Consider the following 17045-nt stretch of genomic DNA (forward strand, 5'->3'; position numbering starts at 1 on the left):
TGTGAGGCGTGCAAGGAATAGAGCGAATTGGAGTGATGTGGAAAACAAGGGACAACGTGTTGTCAGTGGCTGAACCTTGGTATATAAAGCAGTTGGGGAGACCACGGAAAGGTTCATGGAGCATGGTTTGGTTGCTTTATACATGATATCTAAATTGTGGGCCCGAGCGAATGTGGCCATTTCTTTATCATTTCCTGACGCTTCTTCGCTGACGCTGGAAACGGTGAACGTATGTATATACTGAGTTTGGTAAAGTGTGTGAAAGAAGAAAGTTAAGAGTAAATGTGAATAAGAGCAAGGTTATTAGGTACATTAGGGTTGAGGGTCAAGTCAGTTGGGAGGTAAGTTTGAATGGAGAAAAACTGGAGGAAGTAAAGTGTTTTAGATATCTGGGAGTGGATCTGGCAGCAGATGGAACCATGGAAGCGGAAGTGAATCATAGGGTGGGGGAGGGGGCGAAAATTCTGGGAGCCTTGAAGAATGTTTGGAAGTCGAGAACATTATCTCGGAAAGCAAAAATGGGTATGTTTGAAGGAATAGTGATCCAACAATGCTGTATGGTTGCGAGGCGTGGGCTATGGATAGAGTTGTGCGCAGGAGGGTGGATATGCTGGAAATGAAATGTTTGAGGACAGACAATGTGTGGTGTGAGGTGGTTTGATCGAGTAAGTAATGTAAGGGTAAGAGAGATGTGTGGAAATAAAAAGAGCGTGGTTGAGAGAGCAGAAGAGGGTGTTTTGAAATGGTTTGGGCACATGGAGAGAATGAGTGAGGAAAGATTGACCAAGAGGATATATGTGTCGGAGGTGGAGGGAACGAGAAGTGGGAGACCAAATTGGAGGTGGAAAGATGGAGTGAAAAAGATTTTGAGTGATCGGGGCCTGAATATGCAGGAGGGTGAAAGGCGGGCAAGGAATAGAGTGAATTGGATCGATGTGGTATACCGGGGTTGACGTGCTGTCCGTGGACTGAATCAGGGCATGTGAAGCGTCTGGGGTAATCCATGGAAAGTTGTGTGGAGCCTGGATGTGGAAAGGGAGCTGTGGTTTCGGGCATTATTGCATGACAGCTAGAGACTGAGTGTGAACGAATGGGGCCTTTGTTGTCTTTTCCTAGCGCTACCTCGCACACATGAGGGGGGAGGGGGATGGTATTCCATGTGTGGCGAGGTGGCGATGGGAATGAATAAAGGCAGACAGTGTGAATTGTGTGCATGGGTATATATGTATGTGTCTGTGTGTGTATATATATGTGTACATTGAGATGTATAGGTATGTATATTTGCGTGTGTGGACGTGTATGTATATACATGTGTATGGGGGTGGGTTGGGCCATTTCTTTCGTCTGTTTCCTTGCGCTGCCTCGCAAACGCGGAAGACATCGACAAAGCAAAATGAAAAAATAAATAAATATATATATATATATATATATATATATATATATATATATATATATATATATATATATATATATATATATATAACTAGTGTGTGATAATGATTATCTCTGACTTTTTTGTGTTGTGTTTTCTAGGACGAGAGTCAGTCCTTTATTTCCGTGTTCCACCATTATGGCTCAGCGCTGGGGAGTGTCTGTTAGTTACTGGTTACTCCGATTGCCTCGCTCATCGCTGGGGACTGTCTGTTAGTTACTGGTTACTCCGATTGCCTCGCTCAGCGCTGGGGACTATCTGTTAGTTACTGGTTACCCTGATTGCCTCAGTGAATCTGTTCCAAGTTACATCCATATAATTTTTATTCCCACTATCATCCCACTCAATCTCATGGAGGATAATGCGAAGGTTATTACAGTGTTTGAGTGAAATTAGGTATTTTCCCATAACTTGTGGTGTTGACCAACACTGAAAGTCGTCTTGAAAGCTAACTCAGAATATAGTTTGTTGGTGATCATCTGTACCAAGGCTTTCTCCATCCATGATACCATGAACGAAGTGCTCATCTGTAGCTAAAACTAAGTGTAATATGATAAGGTAACGAGTATGTTCCTCAGCAAATAGTATCATGGCACTCTCAGGCAGGGGTTAGTATGATACTGGAGAGGGATTCTCTCCTTTTTGATACTGAATGTTCATATCTGTCATCATAATCGAGTCGTGACCATTATAAATTTCTAATTTATCATTAAGTTTTTGTGTACATATGTATGTGTGGGCGGGGGTCTGTAATATTTTTCAAGGAAATTCATTTGAATATAGTCCCAATATTCACAGTCACCAGTTATGTCATAATTTTCCTTCTGATTTCGTAGTCTATGATACGGAATTTTTTTCGTAACCTTCGCCCGTTTAAGATATTCAAAGAAATGAATGTGAGTTGTTGCAGGAAGTATGCTAAACCTGAAGGGTGTTTCCTTCTGTCCAGGTTTATGTTCCGTATGATCACGTGTTGTGTCTAGTCTGAACACAAACATTGTCTGTAATAATCTCATATTTCTCAAACCATTAGTTTGGTTATTTCCTTCCTATCTGACGTGTGTTTAGTTTTTATACTTATAGATTAGAATATCTCTGTCGTATAGTGTAACTGGACGGAGGACATTATCAAGGTACACCTGAAGACCTTATCACATATCCTGTTGTGTTGTGAATGTCATTGTTTACGTTGCAGAGCTGGCGGCGCCACGAGCACACCCATCAAGCCTTCCCTGACGCCTGGAGGAGGCGGCCCACGCGTGCGGCGGGACCTGTTCCCCCTCTCCCCAGCCACACCACTGTCAGTCGCCCACCTGGCTCACTCCTCCTCAGACAACATGGACGACCCAGAGATGTACAGACTCGAGGTAAACAATCCTTAGTGTTTCTGTAACTTGACACCCCCTCCGATCTTCCTATGTACTCTCTCTCTCTCTCTCTCTCTCTCTCTCTCTCTCTCTCTCTCTCTCTCTCTCTCTCTCTCTCTCTCTCTCTCTCTCTTTCTCTCTCTCTCTCTCTCTCTCTCTCTCTCTCTCTCTCTCTCTCTCTCTCTCTCTCTCTCTCTCTCTCTCTCTCTCTCTCTCTCTCTCTCTCTGTTCCAGTAATCCGATTCCTCCGATCTTGCTGTGTACAGTACAGTCTCCCTCACTCTCTCAGTACTCAGCAACGAGATCAGTATTTCCCTATGTGATTAATGAAGCTGATGGCAGGTCCCGCTGATAACCATTAAGTAGTAGTCGTTAAGGTGAGCTTAGCGACGGGTCGCTGGTCACGAAGATGAGAAGAGAAATGACGTAAGGACACAGTGACGACATAGAGAATGGAAAGCAGTGATGTGATAATAGAAAATATCGCGGTGAATATTGGTCATGAGCAGCGTCAAGTGGCGTGTACTGTTATATCGGCGTGAGTGGACGCCGCACGCGTCTGGCGGGAGATAAGGATCGGTGCAACATACGGGTCACGTCACCATGGCGTCCCCCTCTCATCCTCACCCTTCTGACGCGTCTGATGTTATCGCCCCAGGAGGTATGTTTGCCGAGTTGTATCCTCGGGGCTTGGTGATGGCGGGGTGAACGTTTATCGCCGTTTAAAAGGCAGATTATTCATCGTTTATTGTTATACAGTGTTAGTAGCGGCTGGCTTGGAGGGGCGCGTTGTACACGGGTTATGTCGGGTGATCATGGTGGGTGTGGGGACGGTGTGGTGCAGGGCCAGGGTGGTGGAGGTGACAAGTGGTCAACACTAAGCACTGTACAGTAATTGGAGGTGGAACACAACACAGTGGCGCTGTGTGCCGTGTCTGCCGGACACATCCCTTGCCTCACACTCCCGTACCGTCATTGAGGCAAGAGTGGCTGGAGGACGTAGCGTTTTGAGAGTATGGGTTGTGTGCGTGGCCGTGTGGTGACTGTAGCGCAGCCTGCCGCTTGCTGGTGACGGGGATAGTGCTGGTGAGGCCAGGTGCTGCTGCTGGTGACTGACCCCACTGACTCCTTGGTGAAGCAGGACATCGGCCGGATTGTGGCCGTGTGAAAAGTTGTTTAAGATTATTGACATTCCGCGTTGCGTAGCGAACTGATGTGGTAAAGGTCAACTCTGTATAATTCCTGCTTCATGTGTTGTAAGGTTCATGTTGTGCACAGTTTGATAACACCGGACATGTAGTGTCACGTTCAGACAGCCTTGGCGTCGTTATGAATCGGTTTCCGGAGAAGTACAGTATCTGTTTTCCAGGACTCAGTCCCCACTCACACACCGGCATACCTGTTGAGGAAGGAACGATCCTGGGAATGTCCACCGTGGGTGACGGAAGCCGCCTGCTTGGGACACCACAGATAGTGACCTTCTGGTCCTAAGTTCCACGCCTAGTTATTGCGTCTTATTGTTTTGTCATTGTATTTTTAGCGTTAATATTATTTCTCACGTGTGATTTCTTCTTTTCGATGTATATGTATATATATATAGGTCGTATGAGTCAGTGGGGAAATGTGTAAATATGGAGCCTTTTGGTATTGAGGTAAATTCAGGACCCATAAGAGGTACAGTTGTCCAGGAGTGCAGTGTTTACTGATGTGCAGCCACCTGTCGTGGTTGCTGTGGCACCAGTGTAATGTTGGGAGGTGTGGCAGTGTCCTGATGTGTGGTGAGGCAGCCCGGTAGGACAAGGCATGTGGGACAGCGGCCCGGCCTTCACCATGACCCCGCCGCTCTACTGGAGAAACAGGCGCTCCCGCCGCCAACAGGAGAGTCACCCACTCCTGCAGCAGGTGCTGGAGGAGGAAGACACCGACCAGGCAACGAAGACGAAACAACGGAGGTGGGAGAGTAAGAGCGACAGTGGGTGTAGCAAGTGGTGCCGGAGGAGAGGTGTCGGGCGGGGCGATGCAGAGTGTCAGGCGAGGAGGAGTAAGAGTGATGATGAAGGAAGGAGAAGAAGAGCCAAGATCGTGCGTCAACAGCAGCTGGTCCATCATGTTTATGTCGAAGACAAGAAGAGGATTGCAGCATATAAAACCTTGATCACCAAGCTTAAGGTACTGTATCTTGTTATAATGCATGACTCGCCATGCACGCCACCTGCCACTTGTGATACAGATGATTAATTTCTCAATTTTTTTTCTAGTATTGTAATCATCAGAATTACCGCGTTGATTACACTTGATGACAACACTTAGTTGTCATTGTCTCTAGACCATGTGTTCTTCACTAGATCTTCTGTTACATATACCGAATAATATGTATTATTAGTATTTACCTCCTCGAAAGACATGAGGTGTGATTGCTAGAGTAACAGGATAATGTTTAACGTGTTAAGCACGACGGTGTGATCCTTGAGCACGGCGTTACGAACCCTTGAGCACGGCGGCGCTACTAATGAGAACGATAATGTGACTTGGCCTCTGATCATAAAGATTAACACCATCGTGATCTAGAGTTCATACTGTCGTGTTCAAGGGTTCATACATTCGTGTTCAAGGGCTCATACCATTGTGATAAAGGGTTCATACTTTCGTGTTCAAGGGTTCATACCATCGTGCACATGGGCTCATACTGTCGTGTTCAAGGGTTCATACATTCGTGTTCAAGGGCTCATACCATTGTGATCAAGGGTTCATACTTTCGTGTTCAAGGGTTCATACCATCGTGATCAAGGGTTCATACTGTCGTGTTCAAGGGTTCATACCATCGTGATCAAGGGTTCATACTGTCGTGTTCGAGGATTCATACCATCGTGATCAAGGGTTCATACTGTCGTGTTCAAGGGTTCATATCATCGTGATCAAGGGTACATACTGTCGTGATTAAGGGTTCATACAATTGTGATCAAGGGTTCATACTGTCGTGTTCAAGGGTTCATACCATCGTGATCAAGGGTTCATACTGTTGTGTTCAAGGGTTCATACCATCGTGAACAAGGGTTCATACTGTCGTGTTCAAGGGTTCATACCATCTTTATCAAGGATTCATACTGTCGTGTTCAAGGGTTAATACCATCGTGATCAAGGTTTCATACTGTCGTGATCAAGGGTTCGTACTATCGTGTTCAAGGGTTTTTACCATCGTGATCAAGGGTTCATACTGTCGTGTTCAAGGGTTCATACCATCGTGATCAAGGGTTCATACTGTCGTGTTCGAGGATTCATACCATCGTGATCAAGGGTTCATACTGTCGTGTTCAAGGGTTCATACCATCGTGCACAAGGGTCCATACTGTCGTGATCAAGGGTTCATACCATCGTGCACATGGGCTCATACTGTCGTGTTCAATTGAGGGCTCGTACCATCATGCACAAGGGCTCATACTGTCGTGCTCAAGGGTTCATATTATCGTGCACAAGGGTTCATACTGTCGTGGTCAAGGGTTCATACTATCGTGAACAAGGGCTCATACTGTCATGTTCAAAGGTTCATACCATCGTGCATAAGGGTTCATACTGTCGTGGTCAAGGGTTCATACCATCGTGCACAAGGGTTTATACTGTCGTGGTCTAGGGTTCATACCATCGTGCACAAGGGCTCATACTGTCGTGTCCAAGGGTTCATACCATCGTTCACAAGGCTCCATGCTGTTGTGGTCAAGGGTTCATACCATCGTGCACAAGGGTTCATACTGTCGTGGTCAAGGGTTCATACCATCGTGCACAAGGGTCCACACTGTCGTGGTCAAGGGTTCATACCATCGTGCACAAGGGTTCATACCATCGTATTCAAGGTTCATACCATCGTGTTCAAGGGTTCATACCCTCGTGCGCAAGGGTCCATACTGTCGTGGTCAAGGACTCATACCATCGTGCACAAGGGTTGATACTGTAGTGGTCAAGGGTTCATGCCATCGTGCACAAGGCTTCATACCATCGTGCACAAGGGTTCATACCATCGTGCACAAAGGTTCATACTTTCAAGGATTCATACCATTGTGCACAACAGTCCTCACTCGTGGTCAAAAGTTCGTACCATCGTGCACAAGGGCTCATACTGTCTTGTTCAAGGGTTCATACCATCGTGCACAAGGGTTCATACTGTCGTGGTCAAGGGTTCATACCATCATGCACAAGGGTTCATACTGTCGTGGTCTAGGGCTCATACCATCGTGCACAAGGGCTCATACTGTCGTGTTCAAGGGTTCATACCATCGTGCATAAGGGTCCATACTGTTGTGGTCAAGGGTTCATACCATCGTGCACAAAGGTCCCTACTGTCGTGGTCAAGGGTTCATACCCTCGTGCACAAGGGTTCATACCATCATGCACAAGGGTTCATACTGTCGTGGTCAAGGGTTCATACCATCGTGCACAAGGATCCATATTATCGTGGTCAAGGGTTCATACCATCATGCACAAGGGTTCAATACTGTCGTGGTCAAGGGTTAATACCATCGTGCACAAGGGTTCATACCATCATGCACAAGGGTTCATACTGTCATGGTCAAGGGTTCATATCATCGTGCACAAGGGTTCATACGGTCGTGTTCAAGGGTTCATACCATCGTGCACAAGTGGTTCATACTGTCGTGGTCAAAGGTTCATGCCATTGTGCACAATGGTTCACACTGTCGTGGTCAAGGGTTCATACTGTCGTGTTCAAGGGTTCATACCATCGTGCACAAGGGTTCATACCATCTTGCACAATGGTTCATACTGTCGTGTTCAAGGGTTCATACCATCGTGCATAAGGGTCATACTGTCGTGCTCTCGGGTTCATACCATCGTGCATACGGGTTCATACTGTCGTGTTCAAGGGTCCATATCGTGTTCAAGGATCCATACTGTCGTGGTCAAGGGTTCATACCATTGTGCACAAGGGTTCTTACTGTCATGGTCTAGGGGTCATACCATTGTGCACAAGGGTTCATACTGTCGTGGCCAAGGGTTCATACCATCGTGCACAATGGTTCATACCATCGTGTTCAAGGTTCATACCATCGTGTTCAAAATTTTCATACCATCTTCCACAAGGGTGGATACTGTCATGTTCAAGGGTTCATACCATCGTGCACAAGGGTCCATTCTGTCGTGGTCAAGGACTCATACCATCGTGCACAAGGGTTGATACTGTAGTGGTCAAGGGTTCATGCCATCGTGTACAAGGCTTCATACCATCGTGCACAAGGGTTCATACCATCGTGCACAAAGGTTCATACTTTCAAGGATTCATACCATCGTGCACAACAGTCCACACTCGTGGTCAAAAGTTCATACCATCGTGCACAAGGGCTCATACTGTCGTGTTCAAGGGTTCATACCATCGTGCACAAGGGTTCATACTGTCGTGGTGAAGAGTTCATGCCATCGTGCACAAGGGTTCATACTGTCGTGGTCTAGGGTTCATACCATCGTGCACAAGGGCTCATACTGTCGTGTTCAAGGGTTCATACCATCGTGCACAAGGGTTCATACCATCGTGCACAAAGGTCCCTACTGTCGTGGTCAAGGGTTCATACCCTCGTGCACAAGGGTTCATACCATCATGCACAAGGGTTCATACTGTCGTGGTCAAGGGTTCATACCATCGTGCACAAGGGTCCATATTATCGTAGTCAAGGGTTCATACCATTGTGCACAAGGGTTCAATACTGTCATGGTCAAGGGTTCATACCATTGTGCACAAGGGTTCATACTATCATGGTCAAAGGATCATACCATCGTGCACAAGGATTCATACTGTCATGCTCAAGAATTCATACCATCGTGCACAAGGGTTCATACTGTCGTGGTCAAGTGTTCGTACCATCATGCACAAGGGTTCATACCATCGGCACAAGGGTTCATACCATCGTGCACAAGGGTTCATACCATTGTGCACAAGTGTTCATACTTTCGTGTTCAAGGGTTCATACCATGCACAAGGGTTCATGCTGTTGTGGTCAAGGGTTCATACCATCGTGCACAAGGGCTCATACCTTTGTGCACAAAGGTTCATACTGTCGTGTTCAAGGGTTCATACCATCATGCACAAGGGTTCATACTCGTTTTCATGGGTTCATAATGTCGTGATCAAGGGTTCATACCATCGTGCAGAAGGGTTCATACCATCGTGCACAAGGGTTCATACTGTCGTGGTCAAGGGTTCATACCATCATGCACAAGGGTTCATATTGTCGTAGTCAAGGGTTCATACCATCGTGCACAAGGGTTCATCCTGTCGTCAAGGGTTCATACCATCGTGCACAAGGGTTCGCACCATCGTGCAAAAGGGTCCACACTATCGTGGTCAATGTTTCTTACCCTCGTGCACAAGGGTTCATACCATTGTGCACAAGGGTCCATATTGTCGTGGTCAATGGTTCATACCATCGTGGTCAAGGTTTCATACTGTTATGGTCAAGGATTCATACCATCGTGCACAAAGGTTCATACTGTCGTGTTCAGGGGTTCATACCATCGTGCACATGGGTTCATACTGTCGTGGCCAAGGGTTCATACCATCGTGCACAACTGTTCATACTGTCGTGTTCAAGGGTTGATATCGTGCACAAGGGCCCATACTGTCGTGGTCAAGGGTTCATACCATCGTGCACAAGGTTTCATACTGTCGTGTTCAAGGGTTCATACCATCGTGCGCAAGGGTCCATACTGTCGTGGTCAAGGGTTCATACCTTCGTGTACAAGGGTTCATACCATCGTGCACAAAGGTCCATACTGTCGTGATAAAGGGTTTATAATGTCGTGTTCAAGAGTTCATACAATCGTGCATAAGGGTCCATACTGTCGTGGTCAAGGGTTTATACCATCGTGCACAAGGGTTCATGCTGTCGTGTTCAAGAGTTCATACCATCGTGCACAAGGGTTCATACTGTCGTGTTCAAAGGTTCATACCATCGTGCACAAGGGTTCATACCATCGTGCACAAGGGTTCATAGTGTCGTGGTCAAGGGTTCATACCATCGTGCACTAGGGTTCATACCATCGTGCACAAATGTTCATATTGTCGTGGTCAAGGGTTCATACCATCGTGCACAAGTGTTCATACCATCGTGCACAAGGGTTCATACCATCGTGCACAAGGCTCATACCATCGTGCACAAGTGTTCATACTGTCGTGGTCAAGGGATCATACCATCGTGCGCAAGGGTTCATACTGTCGTGGTCAAGGGTTAATACTGTCATGCACACGAGTTCACACCATCTTGTACGAGGGTGCGTATCGTGCACAAGATCTCATACCATCGTACACAAGGGTTCATACCGCTGTGGTCAAGGGTTCATACCATCGTGCACAAGGGTTCATACCATCGTACCATCGTGCACAAGGGTTCATACCATCGTGCACAAGGATTCATACTATCATACACACGGGTTCATACCATCTTGCACAAGCGTTCATACTATCGTGCACAAGGGTTCATACTGTCGTGGTCAAGGGTTCATACCATCGTGCACAAGGGTTCATACTGTCGTGGTCAAGGTTTATACCATCGTGCACAAGCGTTCATACTATCGTGCACAAGGGTTCATACTGTCGTGGTCAAGGGTTCATACCATCGTGCACAAGGGTTCATACTGTCGTGGTCAAGAATTAATACTATCATGCACACGGGTTCATACCATCTTGTACAAGGGTGCGTATCGTGCACAAGATCTCATACCATCGTGCACAAGGGTTCATACCGCTGTGGTCAAGGGTTCATACCATCGTGCACAAGGGTTCATACCATCGTACTATCGTGCACAAGGGTTCATACCATCGTACTATCGTGCACAAGGGTTCATACCATCGTGCACAAGGGTTCATACTATCGTGCACACGGGTTCATACCATCTTGCACAAGCGTTCATACTATCGTGCGCAAGGGTTCATACTGTCTTGGTCAAGGGTTCATACCATCGTGCACAAGGGTTCATTCCATCGTGCATAAGGGTTCATACTGTCGTGGTCAAGGGTTCATACCATCGTGCACAAGGGTTCATACTATCATGCACACGAATTCATACCATCTTGCACAAGGGTTCATGCTATCGTGCACAAGGGTTCATACTGTCGTGGTCAAGGGTTCGTACCATCGTGCACAAGGGTTCATACCATCGTGCACAAGGGTTCATACTATCGTGCACATGGGTTCATACCATCTTGCACAGTGGTTCATACTGTCGTGCACAAGGGTTCATACTGTCGTGTTCAGGGGTTTATACCATCATGCACAAGGGTTCATACCATCGTGCACAAAGGTTCATACTGTCTTGGTCACGGGTTCATGCCATTTTACTCTGGTTAACACCGATGTGCTCGACGGTTCTTGTAGTCACGCCTAAGAGTTCATATTCCTGTGCTTGAGTCTCATATGGCGTTGCTCAAGGGGTCAGGAGTCATTCTTAAAGGTTCATACCGTCATGCTTAAGGTTTTGTAGGTGTCCAGTTATGAAGTGTCTTAAGTTCTCTTGTAACGTTGAAGACTGAGGGTTATGAAAACATGAGTAGCAACACAGTTCTTTGGTTAAGCACAGAGGTAATGAGCTGATACAAGTGGTGCAGGATTGTGGTCAAAAGAAGGTAAAGTAAATTATGTAGGTGGGTATGGCAGGAGTCACCTTGGCGCTGGTGGTGGAGGTGCATTGTTGCGTGGATCTCATGGTGCAGCTACTGGAGAGGTGGTGTGCTTGGGTCATGAGGTTGTGCAGCAGAAGAGAAGAGGAGTTACTATGGTCCCATAGCTTTGCTGCCAGTAGATGAAAAAAGGTTGAGGCTCCATGTTTCGAAGAGTATGGGGGGGGGGGGGGGTTGTTGTGTTTGTGCTGCTGAGGGAGAGGCATAGCTATCATGTATAATGCACCAAAACCACAGCTCCCTTTCCACATCCAGACCCCATATGTATAACACAGACATATACATATATACAAATGTACATAATTCATACTGTCTGCCCTTATTAATTCCCGTTGCCACCCCGTGACACATGAAATGACAACCCCTTCCCCCCACATGTGCGCGAGGTAGCGCTATGAACAGACAACAAAGGCCACATTCGTTCACACTCAGTCTCTAGTTGTCATGTATGATGCACCAAAACCACAGCTCCCTTTCCACATCCAGACCCCACAAAACTTTCCATGGTTTACCCCAGATGCTTCACATGCCCTAGTTCAATCCATTAACAGCACATTGATATATATATATATATATATATATATATATATATATATATATATATATATATATATATATATATATATATGAAATGAAAATAAAATAAACAAATATTTTTTTCATTTTTTATTATACTTTATCGCTGTCTCCTGCGTTAGCGAGGTAGCACAAGGAAACAGATGAAAGAATGGCCAAACCCACCCACATACACATATATATACATACACCTCCACACATGCCCATATACATACCTATACATATCATTGTATACATATATATATACACACACAGACATATACATATATACACATGTACATGATTCATACTGTGTGCACTTATTCATTCCCGTCGCCACCCCGTCACATATGAAATGACAACCCCCTCCATCCCCATGTGTGCGAAGTAGCGCTAGAAAAGGACAACAAAGGCCACATTTGTTCACACTCAGTCTCTAGCTGTTTGTATAATGCACCGAAACCACAGCTTCCTTTCCACATCCAGGCCCCACAAAACTTTCCATGGTTTACCCCAGACGCTTCAAATGCCCTGCTTCAATCCATTGACAGCACGGCGGCCCCGGTATACCACATCATTCCAATTCACTCTATTCCTTGCACGCCTTTCACCCTCCTGCATGTTCAGGCCCCGATCACTCAAAATCTTTTTCACTCCATCTTTCCACCTCCAATTTGGTCTCCCACTTCTTCTTGTTCCCTCCACCACTGACACATATATCCTCTTTGTCAATCTTTCCTCACTCATTCTATCCATGTAACCAAACCATTTCAAAACACCCTCTTCTGCTCTCTCAACCACACTCTTTTTACCACAACACATCTCTCTTACCCTTTCATTACTTATTCAATCAAACCACCTCACACCATATATTCTCCTCAAACATCTCATTTCCAGCATGTCCACCCTCCTCCACACAACTCTGTCTATAGCCCACACTTCACAACCATATATCATTGTTAGAACCACTATTCCTTCAAACATACCCATTTTTGCTTTCCAAGACAACGTTCTCAACTTCCACACATTCTTCAATGCTCCCAGAACTTTCGCCCCCTCCCCCGCCCTATGATTCAATTCCATTTCCATGGTTCCATCCGCTGCCAAATCCACTCCCAGATATCTAAAACACTTCACTTCCTACACTTTTTCTCCATTCAAACTTACCTCCCAATTGACTTGTCCCTCAACCCTCTTGTACCTGCTCTTATTCACATTTACTCTTAGCTTTCTTATTTCTCACACTTTACCAAACTCAGTCACCAATGTAAGCAGTTTCTCACATGAATCAGCCACCAGCGCTGTATCATCAGCGAACAACAACTGACTCACTTCCCAAGCTCTCTCATCCACAACAGACTGCATACTTACCCCTCTTTCCAAAACTCTTGCATTCACCTCCCTAACAACCCCATCCATAAACAAATTAAACAACCCTGGAGACATCACGCACCCCTGGCGCAAACCAACATTCACCGAGACCCAATAACTTTCTTCACTTCCTACACGTACACATGCCTTACATCCTCGATAAAAACTTTTCACTGCTTCTAACAACTTACCTCCCACACCATATATTCTTAATACCTTCCACAGAGCATCTCTATCAACTCTATCATATGCCTTCTCCAGATCCATAAATGCTACATACAAATCCATTTGCTTTTCTAAGTACTTCTCACATACATTCTTCAGAGCAAACACCTGATCCACACATCCTCTACCACTTCTGAAACCACACTGCTCTTCCCCAATCTGATGCTCTGTACATGCCTTCACCCTCTCAGTCAATACCCTGCCACATAATTTCCCAGGAAAACTCAATTAACTTATACCTCTGTAATTTGAGCACTCACTTTTATCCTCTTTGCCTTTGTACAATGGCACTATGCAAGCATTCTGCCAATCCTCAGGCACCTCGCCATGAGTCATACATGCATTAAATGATCTTACCAACCAGTCAACAATACAGTCATCCCCTTCTTTATTAAATTCCACTGCAATACCATCCAAACCCGCTGCCTTGCCGGCTTTCATCTTCCGTAAAGCTTTTACTACCTCTTCTCTGTGTACCAAATCATTCTCCCTAACCCTCTCACTTTGCACACCACCTTGACGAAAACACCCCATATCTGCCACTCTATCATCAACCACATTCAACAAACCTTCAAAATACTCACTCCATCTTTTTCTAACATCACCACTACCTGCATTTGCCCTCTTTTTCACCTCTTGCACCTTTCTCTTGACCTCCTGCCTCTTTCTTTTATACATCTCCCACTCATTTGCAATTTTTCCCTTCAAAAATCATCCAAATGCCTCTCTCTTCTCTTTCACTAATAATCTTACTTCTTCATCCCACCACTCACTACCCTTTCTAATCTGCCCACCTCCCACACTTCTCATGCCACAAGCATCTTTTGCACAAGCCATCACTGCTTCTCTAGATAAAATACATCCCATTCCTCCCCCACTCCCCTTATGTCCTTTGTTCTCACCTTTTTCCATTCTGTATTTGGTCTCTCCTGGTACTTCCTCACACAAGTCTCCTTTCCAAGCTCACCTACTCTCACCACTCTCTTCACCCCAACATTCTCTCTTCTTTTCTGAAGACCTCTACAAATCTTCACTTTCACCTCCGCAGGATAATGATCAGACATCCCTCCATTTGCACCTCTCAGCACATTAACATCCAAAAGTCTCTCTTTCGCGAGCCTATCAATTAACACATAATCCAATAACACTCTCTGGCCATCTCTCCTACTTACATATGTATACTTATGTATATCTCTCTTTTTAAACCACGTATTCCCAATCACCAGTCCTTTTTCAGTTCATAAATGTACAAGCTCTTCACCATTTCCATTACAACACTGAACACCCCATGTACACCAATTATTCCCTCAACTGCCACATTACTCACCTTTGCACTCAAATCACCCATCACTATAACCCGGTCTCGTGCATCAAAACTACCAACACACTCACTCAGCTGCTCCCAAAACACTTGCCTCTCATGATCTTTCTTCTCATACCCAGGTGCATATATATATATATATATATATATATATTTTTTTTTTTTTTTTTTTTTTTTTTTTTTTTTTTTATACTTTGTCGCTGTCTCCCGCGTTTGCGAGGTAGCGCAAGGAAACAGACGAAAGAAATGGCCCAACCCCCCCCCCCATACACATGTACATACACACGTCCACACACGCAAATATTCATACCTACACAGCTTTCCATGGTTTACCCCAGACGCTTCACATGCCTTGATTCAATCCACTGACAGCACGTCAACCCCTGTATACCACATCGCTCCAATTCACTCTATTCCTTGCCCTCCTTTCACCCTCCTGCATGTTCAGGCCCCGATCACACAAAATCCTTTTCACTCCATCTTTCCACCTCCAATTTGGTCTCCCTCTTCTCCTCGTTCCCTCCACCTCCGACACATATATCCTCTTGGTCAATCTTTCCTCACTCATTCTCTCCATGTGACCAAACCATTTCAAAACACCCTCTTCTGCTCTCTCAACCACGCTCTTTTTATTTCCACACATCTCTCTTACCCTTACGTTACTTACTCGATCAAACCACCTCACACCACACATTGTCCTCAAACATCTCATTTCCAGCACATCCATCCTCCTGCGCACAACTCTATCCATAGTCCACGCCTCGCAACCATACAACATTGTTGGAACCACTATTCCTTCAAACATACCCATTTTTGCTTTCCGAGATAATGTTCTCGACTTCCACACATTCTTCAAGGCTCCCAGAATTTTCACCCCCTCCCCCACCCTATGATCCACTTCCGCTTCCATGTTTCCATCCGCTGCCAGATCCACTCCTAGATATCTAAAACACTTCACTTCCTCCAGTTTTTCTCCATTCAAACTCACCTCCCAATTGACTTGACCCTCAACCCTACTGTACCTAATAACCTTGCTCTTATTCACATTTACTCTTAACTTTCTTCTTTCACACACTTTACCAAACTCAGTCACCAGCTTTTGCAGTTTCTCACATGAATCAGCCACCAGCGCTGTATCATCAGCGAACAACAACTGACTCACTTCCCAAGCTCTCTCATCCACAACAGACTTCATACTTGCCCCTCTTTCCAAAACTCTTGCATTCACCTCCCTAACAACCCCATCCATAAACAAATTAAACAACCATGGAGACATCACACACCCCTGCCGCAAACCTACATTCACTGAGAACCAATCACTTTCCTCTCTTCCTACACGTACACATGCCTTACATCCTCGATAAAAACTTTTCACTGCTTCTAACAACTTGCCTCCCACACCATATATTCTTAATACCTTCCACAGAGCATCTCTATCAACTCTATCATATGCCTTCTCCAGATCCATAAATGCTACATACAAATCCATTTGCTTTTCTAAGTATTTCTCACATACATTCTTCAAAGCAAACACCTGATCCACACATCCTCTACCACTTCTGAAACCACACTGCTCTTCCCCAATCTGATGCTCTGTACATGCCTTCACCCTCTCAATCAATACCCTCCCATATAATTTGCCAGGAATACTCAACAAACTTATACCTCTGTAATTTGAGCACTCACTCTTATCCCCTTTGCCTTTGTACAATGGCACTATGCACGCATTCCGCCAATCCTCAGGCACCTCACCATGAGTCATACATACATTAAATAACCTTACCAACCAGTCAACAATACAGTCACCCCCTTTTTTAATAAATTCCACTGCAATACCATCCAAACCTGCTGCCTTGCCGGCTTTCATCTTTCGCAAAGCTTTTACTACCTCTTCTCTGTTTACCAAATCATTTTCCCTAACCCTCTCACTTTGCACACCACCTCGACCAAAACACCCTATATCTGCCACTCTATCATCAAACACATTCAACAAACCTTCAGTATGCTCACTCCATCTCCTTCTCACATCACCACTACTTGTTATCACCTCCCCATTTGCACCCTTCACTGAAGTTCCCATTTGCTCCCTTGTCTTAC

At 45.4% G+C, this 17045-nt stretch overlaps 1 protein-coding gene across 1 annotated transcript in view; it reads left to right on the plus strand.

The window, feature by feature from the left end:
- Positions 1-17045, plus strand: part of LOC139767160 (uncharacterized) — a 1522454-nt gene that overhangs the window by 166798 nt on the left and 1338611 nt on the right. Inside the window, 1 exon segment of the mRNA XM_071696189.1 lies at positions 2628-2799. Within this exon segment, the coding sequence (XP_071552290.1) occupies positions 2628-2799 (172 nt within the window).

Source organism: Panulirus ornatus, chromosome 59 (assembly GCF_036320965.1).
Source record: "Panulirus ornatus isolate Po-2019 chromosome 59, ASM3632096v1, whole genome shotgun sequence".
NCBI lineage: Eukaryota > Metazoa > Arthropoda > Malacostraca > Decapoda > Palinuridae > Panulirus > Panulirus ornatus.